Source organism: Molossus molossus, unplaced genomic scaffold (genome assembly GCF_014108415.1).
Source record: "Molossus molossus isolate mMolMol1 unplaced genomic scaffold, mMolMol1.p scaffold_m16_p_21, whole genome shotgun sequence".
Classification (NCBI taxonomy): domain Eukaryota; kingdom Metazoa; phylum Chordata; class Mammalia; order Chiroptera; family Molossidae; genus Molossus; species Molossus molossus.
This window is the reverse complement of record NW_023425357.1, coordinates 19,162,889-19,187,099: the sequence shown is the minus strand read 5'-3', so window position 1 is coordinate 19,187,099 and position 24,211 is coordinate 19,162,889. Positions and strand designations below refer to the sequence as shown.

At 54.5% G+C, this 24,211-nt stretch overlaps 1 protein-coding gene across 1 annotated transcript in view; it reads left to right on the top strand.

Annotated features, from left to right (window-relative positions):
• JPH3 (junctophilin 3) overlaps window positions 1-24,211 on the top strand; it is a 74,331-nt gene that overhangs the window by 13,058 nt on the left and 37,062 nt on the right. Inside the window, exon 2 of the mRNA XM_036275420.1 lies at window positions 11,603-12,380. Coding sequence (XP_036131313.1) covers window positions 11,603-12,380 — 778 coding nt within the window. The remainder of the gene's footprint in view (window positions 1-11,602; window positions 12,381-24,211) is intronic.

The window sequence follows — 24,211 nt, the reverse complement described above, 5'->3', positions numbered from 1 at the left end:
TGGGGAAATGACTTTCCCATGGGGACCTGAGGCTGGGGGGGGGGGGCATCACAGGTGCTCCAGGAGGAACATTATTAAGCGCCCAGAGGCAGGGGGAGCAAAGCCACCTGGGAACCAGCATGATTCTGGCCACATCTAGGGGCCAGACCCTCCTGGGCAGTGGAGGCCACAGCCTGACCCTTTAGGTCTGCACAGAACCAACCTGATTGTTAGGAGAAACCACACAGGGGGTAAACCCACTGGGGACGAAGGTCCCAGCCTACCGCCCAGCCGGGAGTCTCCCTCCGCTCCAGTGTCCCACAGACAGAGCGGGTCCTTGGGCCTCCTGCGTGGAGGCTGAGGGGCCACATCCATGAGCAGGGCCCAGTTTGGAGGAAATCTGTGTGTGTCCTCAAGAGAATGTGTCAGAACTACAGCAGAGGTCAGGGTTTCCTCGGCTGGAGGTGGCGGGGTGACATTGACCATGAGGCATTGACAGGCACAGTGTCCTGTTAGCTGGAGGCCGGAGCCGGGGGAGGAGAAGCAGCAATGTGCCAGCCAAGGGAGGAAGTCAGCAGAGAGACAGTGGGAGGGGGTTAGGGGAGAGTCACAGAGAGACAGGGACAGAGGGAGAGGGACAGATGGGAGGGAGGGACAGACTGACAGAGAGCCGAGAGAGGGAGGAGAAAAGGGAGCTAAGGGGAGGGGAGTGGGGGAGGAAGAGACAGAAAGATGGGGGGGATTGTGAAGAGAGGGAGGCCGGGAGGGGACAGGGAGGAGAGAGAAGGAACCGTCCTGCTGCAGGGATGCACAGATGACTTCTTACGCCCCCCCAGTCTGAAAGCTGCCATTTCTTGCTCATTTGCACTGTCGAGGTCCTGTGCTGAGTGCCTTCCAGGGAAAGCAAGGCTCAGAGAGGTCAGGGAGTCTGTCCAAAGTCACAAGGCCAGGATCTGAGCCCAGACTTGCCTGAGTTCCAGCCACACCAGTGAAGGGTCCTCTTCCATGAGAGAGGCTCCCTCCCCCCTCCTCCCACACTCCTGCCCCTCCTCACAGGCATTTCTCTTAACCCCTGACCTCTAAGAGGCTAGCCCTGTGGCCTCGGGCACTGATGAGCCTCGGTGCCTGCTGGGCGACCAGAGAGGGGACTGTGGGTCCATGGGAGGTGCCCTCTGGATGGCAGGACACAGAGTAGCACCCTCTCTGTGCTGTGCTTCTGTTTCTGCCCCCCCCCACCCCCGTTCCCACCCAGAGGGAGGGTCGGAGGGAGGGCAGCAGAGGATGGAGGAATCTGGGGTTGGGGAGACAAGGGTGGTCCCTGCTTGTGAGGACATGGGGAGGGAGGGGCGCCCAGGTCTCAGTCTGCACATCTGAACGGCTCGCTGTGGGGAGAAGACCACACTTGACATCAGTGGTAGCAGCAGCCGCTCCAAAGGAAACCCAGCGTCCTGTCCCCCACTGCCCAGCTCCCAGCTCCCAGTGATGAGCGTCTAGCTGCCACTGCAGGGCGCGGGGAGGGGGGAGTTTGCCTTCATTCAGAATGAGTCTTGCTGCCACTGGCCTCCCTGCTATCCTGTGTGAGCGACCCCGTGCACACATAGGCCCGAGAACCACCAAACCGATGGTAATGTGGTGGGATGGGAGCCGGAGTCCACCTTCTCGGATGTTGACTTCACCGCCTGTCTGTTTGGCAGGAGCAATGGAGACCGATCATCTAGATGTGGGCTTGGGAATCACACACCCCTGGCAGAGGTCCTCACTCAGCCTCTTCCTCGACGTCACAACTTTGGGCAAATGACTTAACCTCACCACACCTCAGTTTGCATCTGTAAAATGGGTACAGTGGTGTAGTCAAGTTCCCCCTCACAGGTCATTGTGAGAACCATGTGAGTACTCAGCACTCAGCAGTGTTGGGGTGTCATTCCTATTGGCAGGGGGGTGAGGCTGCCCTCCCTGGTGAGGTCAGGGTGATGAGGTGAGCAGAGCCTGTCCGCTTAGGTAGTATGGAGGGAGCTAAACAGAACCATCATACTTCCAGAAGAGGGGCACCTGACTGAGGTCTGTCTACATACCAGCCACTTCTTCCCAAATGTGCACTGATCACAGGTGTGAGCCTCCCTATGGTGAGGACAAGGAGGAGTCAGGAGGTGGCTCCCATGTCCCACAGCCCCTGTTAGCTCTGGGGATAGCTAAGTAGGGAGGGTCAGATCTCCACCTCTGCCTGCTGTGTGGCCCTGGACAAGTCACCTCACCTCTCTGAATCCCCATGTGCTGTTGTGACATGACAACACCTGGCACTCCGTGTTCTGTGAGTGCTCAGCAAACATCAGCTGACGTCGTCCTTCAGACACGGTGACCACGGTGCCCAACTATGGGATCCAGGAGGGTTTTCCAGGTGCCCCCAGACGGAGAAGGACGTTTTAAAGATACATACTTGATTTGAAACAACACTCTTTATTCTGAGATTAGATTCACCGTCTTTCTTTTTTTGAAAGACTTTTTCTTTATTCATGATTGCCAAAATCGGGACACAGCAAAGATGTCCTTCAGTAGGGGAATGATGAGCAAACCATGGTACAGGCACACAGAAAGACACCGCGGCACCTTGACTGCCTATTACTGAGTGAGCGGAGCCCCCGAAAAGGCTGCACACTGTACGTTTCCAACTTGGCGACATTCTGGAAAAGGGGGCGCCATGGAGCCAGTGAAACGACCAGTGGTTGCCAGGGGTTGGGGGAGGAAAGGGTGGGTGAATAGGTAGGGCACAGAGGATTTTTAGGGCAATTGAGACTATAGCACAATGGTGGATACATATTATTATACATTTGTCCAAGTTCATAAAATATGTAACACCAAGCGTGAACCCTCATGCAAACTGTGGAGTCTGATTAACAATGTATCCATCTTGGCTCATCGAGGGCAAAGGTGAGGCAGTAGGGAAGTGTGTGTGTCCAGTAGGGGGTGAGGAGGTACATGAAAAATCTCTGTACTTCCCACTCAATTGTCTGTAAACCTAAAACTGCTCTAAAAAACAATTTATTATTATTATTATTATTATTATTATTATCCTCACCCAAGGACATCTTTTCCATTTTTTTGTTCAGGCAGAGTGGGAGGGAGAAAGAGGAAGAGAGAGAGAGAGAGAAACATCGATGTGAAAGGGACACATCGAGTGGCTGCCACCCGCACGACCAACCAGGGCCGGGGACAAACTGTAACCGAGGTACGTGCCCTTAGCGGGAACCGAACCCGGGTCTCTCAGGACCGCAGGCCGATGCTCTAACCGCTGAGCCAAACCGGCCAGGACAACAATCTATTATTTTTTTTAAAAGAAAAAAAGTCCTTCCCATGATGAACCATGTGGTCTTTGGGACTCATCCCCCAGGTTGGAAGATTGTGGAGGTGGGCACATGTGGGTGGGTGCTCATCCCTTCCGGTCTGTGAGGCCAAACACACTACCTGTGCCCGGATCCCCTCTCACCTGGGCAGCATGAGGTGACCGTGGAGGTGGGATTTGCTACTCCCCGCTGGGGTCTGCTTTGACTCTCAACCCCTTCCTGACCCTGGGGTTGCTTCCTGGCTAGTCTGCCTGAGATGCCTGTGGCCTCTCTCGGTCGCTTTCCTGCCTCCAATCTGCATGTGTCAGGCCTTCTCCCCAGTGTCCCCCACAGGAGCCCAGGACCTGCCACTTCTCCCCCACCCCCTTTTTCTATCTTTCCCTTCAGCCTTCTAAATATATGGGTTGGGCATTTACATGAACAAACCCACCAGATTCTCTACAAATAATATATACATACATACATGCATACTTTTCATATATTTGTATATTTTTACTTATTACTTTCTGGAAGTCATATATACATATGGAGATGTATACATCTATGTAGCCCCATTTGCACTAACCTCTCTTCTTTCTGGAAATTTTCTTCACCTCTCCTGGGTTAGACCTCCCCTGTGTCTTCCTCTTTCTTGGTTTACTCTCTCATTTTTGATGGAGTGCATCCTGAAGTAACTTTCTGAAAAAGGATGCATGGAAGATACAGTTTTGGTAGCTTGATGACTTGATTAATACATTGGTTGTGTGTAGAATTCTAGATTGATAATGATTTTTGTTCAGAATTTGGTGGTGGTGGGGGGGGTGAGGCAATTTCCAACTGACTTTTAGGTTTTGGTGTTGCTGTTGAGAAATCTATGCCATTCTGATTCTCAGTCCTTCACAAGAAGTCTGTTTTTCTTTTTCTCTGGAAGTGTCTAGGATCTTTGCTCATTGGAGTTCTGAAATTTCACAATGCATGTCCCAGTATGAGTCATTTTCCTTTCTTGTGCAAGATGTCTGTGGGTCTCTTCAGCCTGGACACTCATATCCTTTAATTCTGGGACATTTCCCTATTTTATACCTTTGGTGACTTTTCTTCATTGATCTCTGGAACTCCTAATATATAGATTTGGGGCCTTCTGGATAACTGTGATCTTCTCACTATTTCTTATTTCTTTGCTCACCTGTTTGTTTCAGTTTATTGAAAGATTTTCTTCTTTGTGATTAAAATTTTATTGTTATTAAAAAAAATTTTTTATTTATAGATTTTTTTTGGAGAGAGAGCGAGCGAGAAAGAGAGAGAAACATCAATTTGTTGTTCTACTTATTTATGCATTCATTGGTTGCTTCTTGTATGTGCCCTGACCAGGGTCTGAACCTGCAACCTTGGTGTATTGGGACAATGCTCTAACCAACTGAGTCACCCAGTCAGGGCTGAAAGATTTTCTTGAAGTTATTTTCCAACTCATTTACCAAAATTGTTATTTTAGCCGTCATACTTTTCATTTCCAGAAGTTCTTTTTCTCTGATGTTTCCTTTTATTGCATTTGATTCTCATTTTGTGGATTCAGTATCTGATTTGAAGATATAATTTCTGGCTTCTCTGTTGTCTTCTTCTATACTTTGCATTTTTCATGGCAGAATTTCTTTTTAAGGCTGAGAAATAGTCCATTGTATGGATGGATGTGTTTGCTTTATCCGTGTACCCTTCCATGGACACTTGAGTTGCTTGCACTTCTTGGCTGTTGTGAATAATGAGTGTGCAAATATCTCTTTGAGACCCTACTTTCCATTTTTGGGGGGTATATGCCCAGAAGTGGAATTGCTGGATCATATGGTAATTCTGTGTTTAATTTCTTGAGGAACTGCGAGACTGTTCCCCAGGGGCTGAACTATTTTATATTCCCACCAGCAGTAGACAAGGATTCCCGCTTCTTCGCATCCTGTCCAGCACTTGCTGCTTGTTTGTTTGCCTTACAGTAGCCATTCTGGTGGGTGTAAGGTGGTACTCGTGGTGGCTTCGGTTTGCATTTCCCTCATGATCAGTGATGCTGAGCATCTTTTCATGTGCCCACTGCCTAGCAACCTCATTTACCTTAATTCTCTTTAAAGACCATGTCCCCAAATACAGGCACGTGCTAAGTTACCAGGAGTTAGGACTCCAACATATGGATTTGGGAGGAAACATAGCTCCTCCCATAACAAATTCCACCAGCCAGACCAGCTAAAACACATTTTTTACAGTGATACTTTCTGGTGTCGGTGACGATGTGGGGAAAATAATCACTCTTAACATGGTCTTTTCCAGGGGCAATTTATCAAAAACCTTACAAATAATCTTCCTTTTGACCCAGCAATTTCATTCTAGGAATGTATCCAAGGATATAATTTAGCATTGTGTACAAAGATTAGCTATCAAAAGTGAGAACTCCCTAAGTATCCCTCAGGACAGGGTTGGCTTGTAATTTATATGACTGTGGAGCACTCATTTTTTGGACTAGTTGCAACCATTATTGATGGTGTAGAAAAGGTGGCGATAGGTCCAGGATATAGTGTAAACTAAGGAAGGTTCCAGAACACTGTACCATGATGCTGCTACCCTGGCTCTGCTGCCTATGACCTGGGTGACCTTGAACTAGTCGCTTCACCTCCTGACCTTCCTTTTCCACATCCCTAACTCCCAAGGATGCCCTGAGGAGAAGAGTTACCTGGGGGCTGACAGTTATAGGTCACTTGGTCATCCCTGGCCATGCTGATTCAGAAGGTCAGAGCTGGGGCCTGGGAATGTGTATTTTTCTCCCTCAATTAAAAACAAACAAACAAACACGACAGGTGACTTTCATCTCATCTCTGGGGACATTTGGGAAGCAGTAGCGTCACCGGTTGTTTCAGAGTCCTGCCCGGCTCGGAGATTCTGGGTTGGCCCTTGCGCCGTGAAGTTGCTGTGGTGGTCTTTCTACCTCTGGACGAAATGCACTCGGACCTTTGTGTCCACTGTCTCTGGGAAACCGCTTCCTGGCTGAATTGCGGAGCAAAAGAAATAATGAAGTGCCGCTTGGAACATCCTCATGCTGGTCAAACGGCCCCTCTGCCCACTGTCTGAGGCTTGGGACAGATGAGACAGAAGGCAGGGCAAAGGGTGTTTGGTCCACCTGTGAGAACAGGGAGCTTTGTAAGTGCCGTCCGCTACCCGCAGGGAGATGTCCTTCCGCGTGGGGTTCTGGGGGCCAGCTCTACGTCGTGCCTGGGACTGTTCCATCTGGCTGGGTGTCTCAGGCACCAGGCACCTAGTGAGACTGCATTTTCCATGAGGCCGGTCCTCTGGGCCTGGGGTGAAGGCTTCAGAACTTCAGTTGATGGGTGGGGGCTGCAGAGGAGGAATGTAAGCGTGTGTGTGAGACACACGGGGCCCGAGAGAGATGCAGGTAACCTGGCTAGCGTGCACCATCCCTGCTACCCGAGATACGGGGGCTGGGGTTGAGGCCAGATCTTAGCTGGCTGGGCAGTGTGGGCAGAGCTGGCCAGGCTGTGCTCCAGCCCAGGGCTCTGGTTTTCAAATTCGGACCCAGAAGTTTCCCGAACCAAACATCACTGGTGCCCACACGACCCAGATGCTGTGGCAGGTGCCAGAGTGACTCTCGGAAGCGGCATCCCCGGAGCACGGACTAGCCTCACCTGGAGCCCCTCAGGAGTGCAGGTGTTCGTGTGCACCGTCCCGTGGGGTCGGAAACTTGGCTTTAACACGCCTGGCAGGGGATGCTGATGCTGTTCGAGTGTGACACCCGCTGGTGGTCTCGTCTTGTCTGCTCTTCCCCGTGGTCTGGATCATTCTCGTTGGCATCTGACAAGTGAGGTTTAGGGAGGTTTTTTTTTCCTCACCTGAGTCCACTCAGATCTTCTGTCTTGGTCTTGCTGGGCGATGGGGACCTCCATCCCCACCCTCCGAGAGAGAGAGAGAGAGAGAGAGAGAGAGAAGGAAGGCCCAACGAGGGTGGGCAGGTGCCCGGGAGACTCCCTGGGGAACGGGCTCCTTGCTGAGCTGCCCAAGTGTCCCCCTCCCCCCCCCCCCCGGGCTCTTTCCCACCTTTGGCTGAGGAGCCACGAGGCCGAGCGGCCCCGGGCAGTCAGAACAGAGCTCACCTGGAGAGTGTTTCTGTGTACTGAAATCCGTTTTCTCACTGACGTCAGCTATGAAATCAGAGATGTTCCCCCTGGGGCAAACGTGTGCCTACGAGAAGACCGCACGCTCGGAGCAGGTAGGCCAGCCGCCCCGCCACGCCCAGTGCTCTCTGTGCGTGTGGACAGAACACGAGCCTAGCGTGCGGGTAGAGTTGTCACCTCCATTAAACAGGTGAATAAATCGGAATCTGACAGGTGAAGTCCGGTCCCCCCGGTCATGGGCTCCGCTCTCCCAGAGCCCCAGCACGTCTGGGTGGTCCGCACCAGCCAGACCCCGTTGGGCACAGGAGTTTGCTTTAAAGTCCATGTCCCCCTAGAACTTGATCGGCTCTTCTTCGTCTCGTTTTGAGAATATGAACTTATATATACGTAAGTTTTCTTACTGCGCTTCATTTCTCTGCTACTGATCATTATATCTTTTTTGAAGAATTGATAGGAAGTCTACGTAATGTAAAACTAACCATTGTAAAGTGAGCCCTTCGGGGCATCCTACCCATTTCCAGTGTTGTGCAAATACCACCTCTGTCGAGTCCCAGACCATCTTCATCACCTGGAAAGGGAACCCTGTCCTCATTAGCGGTCACTCCTATCCCCCAGCCCAGCCACTGCCCATCTGTTTGCTGTCTGTGGAGTTGCCTGTTCAGGACACGAAGTGTGTCACCCTTGTCTGGGCCCAGCTCATGCCCTGTGCCCACAGTCAGACCCTCCCCAGTGGTAGCTAATCTGTCAGGGGATCTCCAGAACCACAGAATTCAGGAATAAGTCGCCAAGGAGTTGCCCTCCTTTCTCTGATATGGAAACTGAGGCTCACAAAGGCTGTGGTTTGTCCAGGTCCCTTAGCTCCTCAAGGGCACGGCTGGGCGGCCCCTGGAAAGCCAGGATGACATGACACGGGAGCTCGGAGAGGGGGAGGCACAGCCCACTCCCCGGATCTGCAGCCCTTGCTCCACCTGTTGTCACTCAGAACAAGCCAGCCTCTGCCTGCGGTCTTTTGTTGGATGTCCTCTGCGCGGTCACGGCTGGAGGACAGTGTGGTGACATCCAGCTCGTAGGGTTGACTGACAGTGAGGTGCTGCTTACCCCTCAAGGTTTTGACGATGATGACTAGTAACTGTGAACTGGCTGCTAATGACCAGCCAGCACTTTACATCCAGTACCTCATTTTGTTCGCACAACCACCGTCCCCATTTCACAGATGAGGAAACTGAGGCGCAGAGCAGTTAAAGCACTTTCCCAAGGTCACAGATGTAGAAAGTGTGGAGTTGGGGTTCGAACCCCGCTCCTCACTCCTCCACAGCCCCTGCGCCGCATGGCCTCCACCAGGCCATACATGAAGCTCCTATAAGCGCCTTCGCTTTTTTTTAATGGTGGAAACATATACATAAGATGGAATTTACCATTTTAACCATTGTCAAGTGCACAGTGCAGTGGCATTAAGCACATTCACATGCTCACCACCATCTGTCTGTCCCCACGAAACACTCACCCCCACCCCCTTTCCCAGTTCCGGGCACCCACCCGTCTGCTTCCTCTCTGTGAATTCGACTCCTCTAGGGGCCTCATGTCAATGGAATCATAGTGTGACTGGCTCATCTCGCTGTGCACAATGTTCTCCGGGTCCATCCATGCTATGGCCTGTGTCGGATTCCTTCCTTTCCAAGGCTAATAATACTCCACTGTATAAATACTTTGTTTTTCCATTATGCTTTACTCTTCAACTTTCATTCATCCTTATCTGCAAGCCCAGCCTCCTTGGAGGGGAAGCAGAGGTGCTGGGGGCAGGGTGGTTAGTCTCCTTCCTTTGCAGGGGGATCCTCAGTTTGGGAGAGGGGGGCTGCCATCCTTAGCACCCCTGCCTTGGCAAAACCCAAGGTGTCATCTTGGGAGGTTCCATCTGGGGTGGCCATGTTCAGCAAAAAACCCTATGGGACCCCTGGCTGGTTTGGCTCAGTGGTTAGAGTTTCGGCCCATGGACCAGAGAGACCCGGGTTTGGTTCCCACTAAGGGCACGTACCTCTGTTGCAGTTTGTCCCTGGCCCTGGTTGGGGTTTTGTGGGTGGCAACCAGTCTCTCTCACCTCGATGTTTCTCTCTCTCTCTTCCTCTCTCCCTCCTACTCTATCTGAAGATAAATGCAAAAAATGTTCTCAAGTGGCCCTAGCAGGTTTGGCTCAGTGGTTAGAGCGTCGGCCTGCAGTCCAGAGAGACCCGGGTTTGGTTCCCGCAAAGGACGCGTACCTCTGTTGCAGTTTGTCCCCGGCTGTGGTTAGTCATGCGGGTGGCAGCCACTCGATGTGTCCCTTTCACGTCGATGTTTCTCTCTCTCTCCTTCCCACTCTATCTGAACAAAAAATAGAAAAATGTCCTCAGGTGAGGATAAAAAAAAAAACAAAAAAACCCTATGGGATACCCTATTATATTTGAATTTCAGATCAGCAGCCACATCTTCTCTGGTATAAGTATGCCCCGTGCAATGTCCCTTAAAAAATGGCTGTTCGCGTGAACTCAGACTTAACCAGGTGTCCTGTGTTTGACCTGGCAGCCCCCTCCCCTGCCCACACGTGGAAGGGGCAGTAAGCCAGGAATGAGCTTTGGAGGGGAGAGTCCTTGCGGTGGCAGCCCTTGTCAGCTTGAGGGGGCCGCAGGAAGGCCACTGTCCAGGCAGCGGTCTGGCCTTGTTAAAGGGCCAGCTGCCCACAGGCCACCTTATGCCAGGCAGGGGGAAGCCACCGGGCTGCAGAGCCTCTCCTGTAACCCCAGACTGAGGCAGGCCTAGCAGTGTCCGCCCAGCATGGGCCAGGCTGGGATGCTGAGTGGCACAGAATTAGCCACTGCCTTTGCCCGCCCCTCCGTGACTGTCCTCCACTTGCAGCCAAGTTGGTTGATCCTGGGGGGGCGGGGTGGTTGCAGTGGGCGCTGAGGGGCTGCAGGTGCACAGACTCCTTGGGGAAAAGGTTCCCTGTCCCCGCACAGGCACCGCCGCCTGAGGGGGAAGGCAGGGGCAGCCTCCAGTGTTGATGGCAGAGGGCCTACTCCGTCCCTCAGCTGCCTCACCCTGTACCCCCAAGCTCAGCTTTGGGGGTCCAGAAGTCCGACCCCCTCACCTCAGGGTGGGATGAATTCCATTTAAGGCCAAATAATATTTCGCGGTACGGATAGACCACACTTCGTTAATTCATTAACACGCCCATGGACACTTGGGTTGTTTCCACCTGCTGTCTGTTGTGAATGAATGTGACAGATCTCTCTGCTTTGATTCTTCTGGGCATATCAGGATGGCCAGTTTCAATGCCTTCAGGTCTCCAAGCCCTTCAGGTCCCCATGCCGTTAAAGGCGTCCCCGCCGAGTGCTCTCCCAAACTCTTCTTGGATACCTCTGGTGACAGGGAAGTTACTACCTCTAAAAGTGCCTCTTCAGTTCTCAGTATGTAGCCCAGATCTGTGACCCCACCGGTGCCGCTTCCCCAGGATGGCTTCTGCTTTCTTCTTCACTGCAGGTCTCTCCCCAGTCTCTTCTGGGTGGCCTTCTGCCCATGCGCAGGGTGGGCGCTCCGGTTTACTCTTGACTCTGTGCTCCTGACTGTCCGTCACAGACTCCCAGGCCTCCCTTGCCCCTCCCCAGCTTCTAAGGGAGAGAACAAAACGCAGCTGTGGGAAGCAGGATGGAAATGTCTAAGAACAACCATCAGGCTCTGGCCGGTTTGGCTCAGCGGTTAGAGTGTCGGCCCGTGGACTGGAGAGTCCCGTGTTCGGTTCCCGCTAAGGGCACGTACCTTGGTTGCAGTTTGTCCCCGGCCCAGTTGGGATCATGTGGGCGGCAACCAGTCGATGTGTCTCTCTCACATCGATGTTTCTCTCTCTCTCTCGTCCTCCGTCTCTCCCTCCTGCTCTATCTGAAGATAAATACAAAAATGTCCTCGGGTGAGGATTAAACAAAAATAATAAAAAATAAATAAAAATAACCCTCAGCGATATAAATTGTAAAAGGGTACCACGGTCTGTCTGCCTCACTGTTAACCTCACCAAGTTGTCCCAAGATGGAGAGGACCACGGAGGCTCCATCCACCGTGGAAGGTGCCTGTTCCCCATCACTGTCTTGGGAGCTCACCCTTTCTCCTTTGTCTCCACAGGGACCTACCAGGGCCAGTGGGTCGGTGGCATGCGCCAAGGCTACGGTGTGCGGCAGAGTGTCCCCTACGGCATGGCGGCGGTCATCCGCTCGCCCCTGAGGACGTCCATCAACTCTCTGCGCAGTGAGCACACCAATGGCGCGGCCCTGCACCCCGACGCCTCCCCCGCGGTGGCCAGCTCCCCAGCGGTGTCCCGAGGGGGCTTCGTGCTCATGGCCCACAGTGACTCCGAGATCCTCAAGAGCAAGAAGAAGGGGCTGTTCCGGCGCTCGCTGCTGAGCGGGCTGAAGCTGCGCAAGTCGGAGTCCAAGAGCAGCCTGGCCAGCCAGCGCAGCAAGCAGAGCTCCTTCCGCAGCGAGGCCGGCATGAGCACGGTCAGCTCCACCGCCAGCGACATCCACTCCACCATCAGCCTGGGCGAGGGCGAGGCCGAGCTGTCGGTCATCGAGGACGACATCGACGCCACCACCACCGAGACCTATGTGGGCGAGTGGAAGAACGACAAGCGGGCGGGCTTCGGTGTGAGCCAGCGCTCGGACGGCCTCAAGTATGAGGGCGAGTGGGCCAGCAACCGGCGGCACGGCTACGGCTGCATGACCTTCCCCGACGGCACCAAGGAGGAGGGCAAGTACAAGCAGAACATCCTCGTGAGCGGCAAGCGCAAGAACCTCATCCCGCTGCGCGCCAGCAAGATCCGAGAGAAGGTGGACCGGGCCGTGGAGGCGGCCGAGCGGGCTGCCACCATTGCCAAGCAGAAGGCAGAGATTGCGGCCTCCAGGTAGGAGGGTGAGGAGGAGGCATGGGGCAGTGGGGTGGTTCTGAGTTGCCAGCCGGGCCTGGTCCGGTCAGGCATACGGCCCCGTTGGAGGCGTGCCCTGGCATTTCTCAAACTAGGCCCCTGGGAACCCTGGGGTTCCTCAGAGGTTCGGCAAGGAAATGGTCGATGTGAGAGGTTCTGGGTCCTGGAATCCCTCCTCAATAGCAGGGACTCTCCTGTCTATTTTATGTGCTGGTGTTTAACGTAAAATGCTCTTGGGTAAAGAAGGTGGGCTATTCTGCTGGGAAGATGCACAGGACGGTGCCGGCTGAGAGAAAAGTGTGATGGCACCATGGCCACGTTCCCAGCTGGGCGAGGAGTGTCCAGCATTGCTGGGACGTGGAGAGAGGGTGAGAGCTGCCCTGGCCATCTGGACTCCAGCCCAGATTGTCCCTGGCCCTGGGACACAGAACCAACTGGACAGATGAGCTGTAGGTACCAGGCGAGACTTGGTGCTGTGGCCAGCAGCTGTTCTGAATAGGATGCAGGACTCTGAGTTTGGGGTCAGCAGGGCCGCTGGACCCTCAGCAGCAGGGCCGGAGTTGATGTGGGTGGGCCTTATGTTGGATTTTGAGGTGTTTTTGGTGTTGGTGCAGAGGTGGGGGCCTCCGAGCTGGAAGAGGGGGGCCCAGGGACGGTCTCCCTGGCAGCTGCAGAGGTAAGCATGTCGGCCCGGATCTGGTCCTGGCCGTGGGAGGCTGTGGACAGCAGGAAATGGCAGGTGCCTGCCACAGGTTGAGAGCAGTCGCCCTGTTGAAACCCAAGAGCCCCAGGTCGCCACACTCCTTGCTTCTAAAGGAATCGTTCTGACTGAGTTAACCAGAAGCTTCCACCTCCGTGTGCTTTCCTGGGTCAGGATAGGACCCTCGGGGTCTGCCCGGAGAGTCCTGGGGCTTGGGACGGGGGTCTGGGGGCTGCTTCAGGGCCCTCAGGGTGCCTAGAGAGGAGGCTTCTAGGACCGTCTTTCTGGGTGATTCCGTATTCCTAGCCAGGGGCAGGCCTAGAGTTTCTCCAGGAAAGTTCCAGGCTCAGAGCTCCGGCCTTCCCAACCTTGTCACTTAATTAAAACTTCAGCCCATTTGGTTCTGGTTTTCAGTGACCTTTGATCCGCAGTGAAAGAACAAACGTGGCGGCTGCAGTTTGTTGGCAGAATATCTGCCACTCACAACCGAGGCCTTGGAGGGAAGCAGAGTCCGTTCCAAGAAGCCGAGAGAACACTGGCGTTACTACCTGAATACCGAGGTCAAAACTGCTCTGCTCACCCCTCTCCTCCCCCAGAAATGTTCAGGCGACGGCTATAAATAGGAGCCGCATCTATGACTACTCACCTGGTATTTTAGGATCAGGTTAGGTTCAGTAGTTCTTTTTTTATTCCCTCCCCCCATTATAAATGTAATACTTGCCCCATATAGAAAAATTAGAAAATCGAACGCAGAAGAAAAGCGACGTTAGGTCTGGTCTGCTGTGTCACCGGACTCTTGTTGGCATTTTGCCCTGTTTCTTTCCTCTCAGTGTATTTGTTTGTTTGTTTTTACCTTTTGTATTAAGTTTGTTTCCTTGACCTTGTGGACAAGAAGCAGTGACAGGGCAGGGCACGGTGTAGTTCAAGGTTTGGGGTGCTCATGGCTGCTCCCACCTGGCCTGTCAGGCCTCAGCCGAGGCGTTGGAGAGGCCCAGGCACAGAACTCAGTGGACATGGAACTGGTCTGATCTTAGAGTCCGCCGACCAGGTGAACTCCCCTGGACTGAGTTCCCGACAAACCCCGCGGAAATGGGAGGGTGCCGGCTCCATTAAGGAACTGAGGCCGCGGTGCGGGCAGAGCTCGGAGTCAGCGCACCCAGGGAGCTCCGCCCAGGCAGGTTGTCGGTGCTTCTGATCCTGTTTCCTCCCCTGTGACGGAGGAGCATGGCCCCCGCCTGCTGTGAAGGTCTGGGAACCAGGGAGACAGCGCCCTCTGGGCCTGGGGCCTTCCCGCTCCTCCGTCCGTAGGGGAAAGTGTGGGGTTTCATGAGCGCTGGTCGACGAGCAGCATGGTCCAGCGAGGGCCAGGGCGCTGGGCCGGGGGGCAGAAGGGGCACAAAGAGGCTGGAGCAGCTAGGGACCCATGGGCATTAGCCGGCGGCCTTGGTGTTGCTGTGTCTCCTGGGGGGGCGTCTGTCGGTGTGTTACTCACTGGGGGGAGGACTGAGCGAGGGAGGGGAGAGGATTCAGACTGGTCAAGGATGTGAGCCAAGGGTGGTCGGGAGGGGAAAAGTGGGTTCCTGGCTGCACGTACCTGCTGATATGGAGCTTTGGAGCCCGCCCCTTCGTGAGCCAGGCTGGCGGCTGAAGTGCCCCCCTCTGTACACACACATTCACACACACCCCACACAAAACTCGCCCACGCACGTACACTCAGAACACGTTCACAGCACTCACACACACACAACTCAGACACACACATACACATTCAAACACACACACACACAACTCAGACACACACACACATTCAAACACATACACACACACACAACTCAGACACACACACACTCAAACACATACACACACAACTCAGACACACACACACACATTCAAACACATACACACACAACTCAGACACACACATACACATTCAAACACATACACACACACACAACTCAGACACACACACACTCAAACACATACACACACAACTCAGACACACACACACATTCAAACACATACACACACAACTCAGACACACACACACACATTCAAACACATACACACACAACTCAGACACACACACACACATTCAAACACATACACACACACACAACTCAGACACACACACACTCAAACACATACACACACAACTCAGACACACACACACATTCAAACACATACACACACAACTCAGACACACACACACACATTCAAACACATACACACACACACAACTCAGACACACACACACTCAAACACATACACACACAACTCAGACACACACATACACATTCAAACACATACACACACAATTCAGACACACACACACATTCAAACACATACACACACACACAACTCAGACACACACACACACACACACACACACACGAGATGGGCCTGTGGGAGAGGTGATGCAGAGCCAGGACCCAAGCAGCGCCGGGGTGGGGAATGCAGCCCTTTTTCCCCTCTGTCTCCTCCAAAGTGCGTCTCCCAGGTCAGGGGAACAAAGTTGCAGAGTCTGGCGTTTAAAACATGTCTGAGAGGAGGGCAAACCTAGGCGGCGTCTGGAACTGCTTCTCAGAGCCTGCAAACCCATGTCCAGCCTGGGCCCATCGCTGCCGAGTGTCCTGGGGGGGAGGCTTACCCTCCGTGCGTCAGGCTTCCCTTCAAAGGACGGAGGAGCAACACGCAGTGCCTCAGCTCGGGTGGGGCCTGGAGGGCTCCACGGACCCCCCCCCCCCTGCTGAGCCATGCCAGCCCCGGCCTTGCAGGGAAGTGGGCATGCCTGCCTGTCCACGGGCCTGCCCTAGCCATGCTGGCCCCCTGGTGCCCGGGGTTGCCCCTTGGAGGCCGGAAGCGACAGTGTCCTTGGTCACCACGATGAGGTTGAGAACGAGCCTCGTTCAGGCTGCAGGTGGAGCTGCGTGTCCTGCATTTTCTCAATGGGCTTCGAGTTGGAAAAAAGGAGAGAACAGAGGCTGCATCCTCGAGAGTGAAGCCAGCAGATGGGCCGGTGGGTCAGTGCCCCCGAAGCCCCAAGGCCCACCCTGCACTGGAGCGTGCAAGCGGCCACAGCAGCCCCGGTGGGCTCTGGTCACTGTCACAGCCAAAGAAAGAGACTGCCAGGCAAAAAGGGAGCGATGGGCAGCCACGCACAGGTTACTGAGCTGAGTCAGAGAGAAAGGGTTTGGTGTGTCCTGGTCAGAGCATCTAGAGCAGCCACTGCCAGGAGGGGGACCCAGGCTTCCTTTTCCTTTTTCTTTTTTTGCATTTATCTTCAGACAGAGCAGGAGGGAGAGAAGGAGGAAGACAGAGAGAGAAACACTGACGTGAGAGAGACACATCAAGTGGTTGCCACCCACACGACCCCAGCCGGGGCCCAGGGACAAACTGCAACCTTAGCGAGAACTGAACCCAGGTCTCTGGTCTGCGGGCCGACGCTCTAACCGCTGAGCCAAACCGGCCAGGGCGGACCCAGGCTTTCTTGTTAAATGTGGGGGGGTGTCTTATCAAGTTTGAGTTCTCAGAGGTGGTCCCGTCCTCTCCATTTCAGAGAGTGGGCCGAGGCCACAGTGGCTCAGGGCTGGGGACTGGCCACTCAGCCAAGGGGACTGGGATTCCTCTTGGGACGGGTCTGTAGCAGGTCCCCCAGCCCTCGCCGCCCCCCTCCTGGTGTGTGCTGGAATTCCTGGTGTGCTCAGACTTGCTGGTCACCCACGATGCTCAGTTCCGGGACTGCAGAGCCCCTCAAGCCTCTCCAGGTGAGCCTTAGGTGCCCTCAGCACCCTCGGGAGGTGTGTAAAATGCAAATGGCTGGGCCCTACCTCCAGAGCTTCTGATGCGGCCAGTCTGGGCGGGAGCCTGACAACCTGCATCTGAGGAGCCTCCAGGATGCTGGCACCGCTGGCCCGAGCACAGCCGCTCTTCTGTCTCACAGGAGGCCCCGGCGGGGAGGAGACGTGTGGAGGGTGCCCCGTGGGGTCTTCAGTGCCAGATGGTTGATCTGGATGAGATGAGGTCAGAGCGGAAGGCGCTGCCATCCTTCCCCTGTGACTTCCTGTAGGGTCCTCTTCACCCCATTGTGAACCCCCATTAGGGACGGGCTGTGATGAACCCCATTCTGCCCTGTCACCCAGCCAAGTGGGAAACACAGGGGAGCTCTCAGCCTGCTGGAAGCTGCCTGTATTCTGGGGGACCACAGGTATAGACCTCTCTCGCCTGCATACATTCGGGACACTTTTATGAAGTGTCTCCTCCCTGGATAGCACCTGCTGCTTCTCAGTGCTCACCTGGCCCGTGGCAGACATAACTAGTCAATCCCAGTGCTCCTAGCTGCTGGCGACGAAGATGAAACCCAATGGCCATCACCTGTTGCTCAGCAGCGTTCCTGGTCCAGCCTGTGGTCTGCTTGGGAATCAAAACGTAAACCTGACCACCTACTAGAGAGGAAAGAGGCATGGAGAACACCTAGCCCAGAGGTTGTCACTCTTTAGCTTTTAGGCACAGAGCCCTTTGTCATGCAAACTCTGACAGCTCCCTGAGGGATCAAGTAGATGTTCAGAGTCAAGCTGGGGGCCAGTCGGGGCAGACTGTGGCCTGTTTGCCTCTCCCCTTCCCACCTCTCTGCGGTGGCCCCAGGACAGTCAGCAGTATCCTGGTTGATGGTTCATGCTTGAGAAGGTGTCTGATGCTGCACCCAGCGCCATGGGAGAAAGTGCCGGGGTCCACTAGCTGTGTCTGCCCGGAGTCGGGGCAGGGAGGGTCTGGCCAGTGTGAAACCCACGACTTATTGGACCCCCAGACCCTGTGAGAGTTACAAGGGACTCTGGTGGTGTTCCTTTCTCTGCCGCCTCTGTGGTTTGTCTCAAACATTACTGTGAAGAGATGTCAGAGGGTTTGCAAAGTGGTGAAGAGCCAAAGGAGGTGTTTATTATCGAGATTGACTCCATTCTGTTGGAACACAAACTCCCCCTGGAGCCTGGGACCTGCAGCTTAACAGCATAGAGTCTGCACAGTGTTACATTTTGAATGAATGAATGAATGAATGAATGAATGAGTAACTGCTCAGACCCCACTTTCTTTTGCCAGGGGCACTGGCTACTTCCATTGGCTCTGGGGATCCGGAGGTGTAGCAGTGGCCATGGCCACCTTGGGGCACAGATGACTGGGTCAAGCTCACAAAGAGCAGGGGTTGCCACAGCTGAGTGATCAGTCCTTTCCGTGGGGACTGTGGGATCCCGCTTGCCCCTTGGTGCCCACAGATTCTAGAGGGTGCGAGGTGGACCCACCTGGGTCCAGCAAGGCAGCGTCTTCTGGCAACGTTCCTGGGAGATAGAACTGTGTGCTCCTGAGGTTTCGTTCAGTGTTGCGGTGCCCGGGCCCTGACATCCCACAGATGCGGTCCAAGTCCTGATGCACTGGCTTGCTGTGTGGCCGGGGGAGGGTCACCAACTCATTCCACCGAGGGTGGGGCTGGTGCATTGCCCCCGGGTCCTATGTTGCGGGGATCACACGAAGTGTGTGCGCAGTGTGTAGCACCATGCCCACGGGGAGGAGGGGGGTGTTCGTGAGGATGAGAACTCTGTGTGCAACAACCCCCACCCCGCCCAGAGATCCCTGCAGGGGACCAGGCTGGCTTGCTCTTTGGGTTGATTGTATGGCTGCAGTGGTGGGGGACAGATCGCCCAAACACTCTGGGCAGGATGATGCTCCACAGCTCCGCTCCCCCACTTCTTGGCCTGGCTTTCCTCTGGCGCTGAACCCGCATCCTGGAGCTCAGAGCCAGCTCTGCTTCCTGGGAGTGACCGCTCACCGTGCTTGAGGGTGAGGAGGAGGCCAGCGGGGTGGCTGTGCTTTTCAAGGATCTCTGTTCCCCTGGGAGCAGCGCGGATGAACCTAGGTGTGTGGGCCGGAGGTAGGGCGGGGCTGGGAGGCCCGAGATGCAGAGGGCATTTGTCTGTCCTGATGGGGGTGGGGGCCTTCCTGGAGGTGGCCGGGTGGACGAAGGCACCTGCTCCTGTGCATTGAGGCTGGCCGGTCGTCATGCAGTTGTCAGGGCCATAGCAACAGGCCTGCCTGCCGGCTGTCAGCTGACACCCCTGTCTTGTGATGCTTTGCTGAGTGAGCAGAATCGCAGGCAGGTGGAGCTAGGAGGGACCTCGATAGGCATTTAGATGGGAAATGACAAATTCTCAGCACATTGGCAGCCATTCCTTCCTCCTGCAACCATGGCAGACATGGCTAATTGATTGTTGCACTCAGAATCCTCGCACTAGGCAGGCGGGCCCTCTGAAAGGTGGGGACCAATTCTGCCAGCATGGTGGGAAAGTGGGCCCAGCAGGCAGTCTGGCTGAGAGCCAGGACCCCGTATTACAGGGCAGTGATGGATCTCAGGGCCAGGGCTAGACATGGGGGCTGCCTCCTGCCCTGCTCCTCCTCTCAGCCCCTTCAGACCTGGACCAAATTCAGGGACCCCTCCTCTATTGTGAATACAGGGGTATTGGCTGGCTCCCTTGAAATGTTCTCCAAATACCTGTTGTCCCTGGAACAGGAAGGATTTGGTATACAAACCTCAGGTGTGGCCTGCTCAGGGTGGTGGGGCTTCCAAACGCCCAGCTGATTTTTGAGCACCTGCTATATGCCAGGCCCTGAGCTGTATCTGTACGGCCAGGTCTCAGGGCACCCTGACCGTTGGCCATCAACTGTCCGTAGTGGCTCCACTGCTCCTGTGTTACAGATCTGCACCAGCTGGTCCCAGAGCCAGGTGTAGGGAGACCTGCTCCCAGACCTGCACAGAGGGGGGCGGGGGGCAGGTGGGCGGGGGTTTACCTGCCAGATTTCCTGGGGCTCTCTGACTGGGACATCTTTGCATTTTAAAGGAAACAGAATCTCTGGGCATTTGAAATTGGGGGAGAGGGTAGTATTCTTAGTTTAAAAAATATTGTTAACATGATAATATAGTCTTATAAAATATTAAAACAATAAAACAGATTGGTATTGTTTATAACACAGATGTTACTGTGTCCCATCAGGACCTGCTCATCTCTTTACTGGTGTGGATGAAAAAGGGACCACATGTTAAACCTGACAAACCCAGAAACCTAAAATAACCATAAAGCATGGTCTGACATGGAAACTTTTTAACTGAAAGCAGGTTATGGTGGGTAGTCATGTCCTCGGTCAGTATCTTCCCTGACCAAGGTCAGTTTTCACCCTCACAAAGCTTGTCGTTTGCGTCTACAATAACATACCGTTGGAATGTCAACTTTCCTTTTACCCTCAAAGCCCAGGCGCTGCTCTGCGGAGACCACAAATGCCCTCGTTGTTACAGAGTTCATTGTCGATTGTTAATTATCCTGTGCCCACCTATGTGAAAGATGTGTGTCTATCATTTTACTTTTCATCCAATCCCAGAGGTTTCCCACCTCTCTGATCCGTCACCAGTGGATTTCATGTAATCCACTGACATCTTCTCTTATGATTGAAACGTATCCAGTAAGGTGCACACCTGCCATTCTCCGGAGCATCATCTCCATCCATCGAGATTTGTGAGTCTGTTTGGCTCAAACAGACTTACAAAACGTCTCTACAGGTTCGAATGTTCCTGCCGTTGACACAGGGAATTTTAGTTTTTTTCCAGACGTCTTCCCAGCCCATACACAGGCAGACGTGTCACACATACACGGTTTCTCGTTACGATAATGGAGTCACACCGTCTGCGCTGTGTTGCCGTTCGTCTTGCTTTTCTCCTCGCTTACATCAAGGACATCTTTCCGTGTCAGCATATCCAGACTTGCATGTTTCTCTCATGGCTACGGAATGCCCCAAACGGGTCCAGCCCTTACTCTACATGTGAATGTTTCGGATGCGCCCCATCTTTCGGTCCTGCCGATGGGGCGGCAGAGCCTCTCCTTGTCCACCCACCTGTGCTGCCGGGGTGGGTATGTGGGCACCGCGAGCAGGCACTGCTGGCTGAGAGGTGGGCACATTTCAAGTCTGGGAGCTGCTGCCACACTGCCTGGCAAAAAGGCTACAGCGGTTTCCCTTGGCTGGGGGGGGGTCTGCTGAGGAGGTGGTGGGGTGGCCCTGAGGACTAACTGCTGTGCCCCTGAAGGGCTTCTCCCTGAGGCAGGCTGACAGTGGCCCCCAAAGAAGTCCATGTCCTGCTCCCTGGAATCTGCGGATGTCACCTTCCATGGCAAAGGCGATTTTGCAGAAGTAATTAAATTAAGGATCTCGAGACAAGGGGATTATGCAGGATTACTTGGCGGGGATGTGGGGGGAGGAAGGTCGGCGTAATCACAGGGGTCCTTATTAGAGGAAGACCCAGAGCCAGAGTAGAAGGAGCTGAGGTGATGGCGCAGAGGCTGGGGAGAGGTGGCCACAAGCTAAGAATGCAAGTGGCCCCTGGCAGCTGGGAAACATGAGGAAACAGATTCTCCCTGGAGTTTCCAGAGGGAAGCAGCCCTGCTGACACCTGATTTCAGCCCCGCTAGATTCAGCTTGGATGCCGCTGAGCATGTTGGGATTTGCTCCAGCTCCAGAGGAAACCCTTGCACTCCCCGTTCTGGCTGGAGACAGGGCGCGTCACCCCGTGTCCCCCTGGCCAGAAGGAGCATGTCCACCCCTCTTGCCCCCACCAGGCAGCCTGCTCTGTGGCCTCGCTTCCAGGTCCTGTGGAATCGGGCCCTCTGTGCAGGGTACATGCGGCTTCCTGCCTTGGGGGCGGGCCAGCCCATATCACACAGACGACAGCCATCTGTTCCGACTCTGCCCTCAGGACATAAAAAACAAACAAACAAACAAGGATAAGGAAAGACTAGGGAGTGAGTGCAAGAGCCTGGGAAGTGACCAGGTGCAGGGCCAGCACAGGGCTTCGCCAGGGGCTGAGAAGCTGTGCCCCAGGGCTGGGTGTGCCCACAGACCTTGGGTCCCATCCCAGAGATCCAGGAATTCTTGACGCTGGGCCTGGGTCTAGCATCTCTACGGTGCTTCTCTGAGGCTGGCCCGTGTCGGGGGCTTGGACTTGGAGAGCCAGCTCCTGCCTCCGCCTCCACCACCTGTGGTCCTGGCCCCAGGGTGTCTCGCCCTCAAGCACGGGGTCAGGGGATGTGGGCTGTCGGATGTGATTAGGATCTGGCCTACTTCACTCTGTGCTGCTTGTTAGACAGAGTGCACAGAGCCTCTGACTCACCCTCCGGCAGCTTTCCCACTTGGCACTGGGCAGGCACCTTGGGTGATGTGAGGAAATGGGGAGCCAGCCCTGGGCTGGCTGCACGCGGGAGAACCCTGGGCCAGGGGTCCTGCGGCCCAGCCTCGGCCCCGGCGCTGTGGAGCATCTAATCTGTCCTTCCCTGAGCTCCCTGCTTGCCAAGAGAAGCTGTTGCCTTTTACAAGGCCCTGGAGAAAGGGACTCCCACGTGGTCTTGGTGATATGTCCCCAGACTTGGTGACTGCAGGAATTTTTCCTATAAATCTAACCCCCAACCCTCCTGTTGCAGCTGGATCCCATTTCCTCTCCCTCTTTGAGAGAAATGTAAGTGGTTCTGCTGTTCTTAGCTCTCTGGCTTCAGGCCAAGAGCATCAGGCCCCTGGGCCCTCGCTTTCTACTCTGTGAAATGGATTGAAGAGCGTTTGTGTCCAGTGGGGTTGTTGGGAAGAGTAACCGGGTCTCAAGGAAAGACAGGACGCCTGGTTGGCTTTCCGGTGACCTGGTAGAGCAGGTAGGGGGAGAGGCACCGAGAGGACTCCCCTGCCCTCCACTCCTTGGCCGTCAGCGAGCCTCAGTTTCCCCACCTGAGTGAAAGGGCCCACTCGGTGCGCAGGACGTCCACGTCCACACCGATCAGATCTGAGAAGTTCGTTTGATTTCATCTGAGTTCATTTCAGTCCAGCCGGGAACCTGAAGGTGCTGTTAGATTTCACCTTCGGTTCGGATTCCTCTCCCGGAAGCGGGGCCCACGCCCTTTGCCCTGTGGCTTTGTTTGGCCAGTGGAATGGGACGGAGGTGATGATGTGCCAGCCCCGAGCAGAGGCGCTGGGAGGCTCACCCCTCTTGCACTTCGGCCGATGTCATGACAACACGCCTTGGGAGTGCCCATTCCTCCCCGCCCCCATCCCTGGGGATGAGGGGCCCTTGGGATGACCCAGATGCGCGAGCAGAAAATAAGTGATTACTTTACGTCACTCGCTTTTGGGGGGGTTGTCATGCAGCATGTTGTGGAAAGAGCTGGCGGATGCAGCATTCAGTGGGTCGTTCCTGAGGCAAGGAAAGGGTGTCTGCTGCGCTCACACCCGCACGCCATGAGCTCCGGCCACGCTGGACCATCGGTCCTTCCTGAGACACTCCTGGTCACCTCTGTGAATGTCCTGGGGCTGCCGAAACAGAGTACCGTAAACGGAGGGCCTAAAACAACAGAAGTTTCTTCTCTCACAATCCTGCAGGCCAGCAGGCCAGAGTCGAGGTGTCGGCAGGGCTGCACCCTCTCGGGCTCTGGGGGAGGGTTCTCCCTGCCTCTTCAATCTTGGTGGCTGCAGGCGTCCCTTGGCTCGTGGCCACATCCTTTCCGTCTCTGCTGCGACAGGCCTCCTCCTCTGTGTCTGTGTCTTCTCATAGGATTGGAGGTAGGGCCCACCCTAATCTAGTCTCTTAATTACATCTGCAAAGACCCTCTTCCTAATGAGGTCACACGCTGAGATTCCTGGTGGATATAAATGTGGGGGTCCATTCAAGCCCACTGCGGGGCACACTGCCAGGCTGTTCCGGTGGTTGTAAATGCCTTTCTTCCTGTTTCTTCACTTTAGTCCTCTGTAAATCCTGGTTTCAGCCTCTGGAATTAGTGGATCAGAACTTACCACTCACCTGGACAGCCCAGAGTCAGCTCAAGCCCCATCCCCCCCACCAAAAGACTAAAAGTATATAGTGTGTGTGTGTGTGTGTGTGTATATATATATATATATATATATATATATATACTGTTTTTGCTTCCTTTATTGATTTTTAGAGAGAGAGAAACATCAATGAGAGAGAACATCGATTGGCCGCCTCCTGATCCGCTGGGGATCGGGCCCACAACCTGGGCATGTGTCCTGACAAGGAATCGAACCA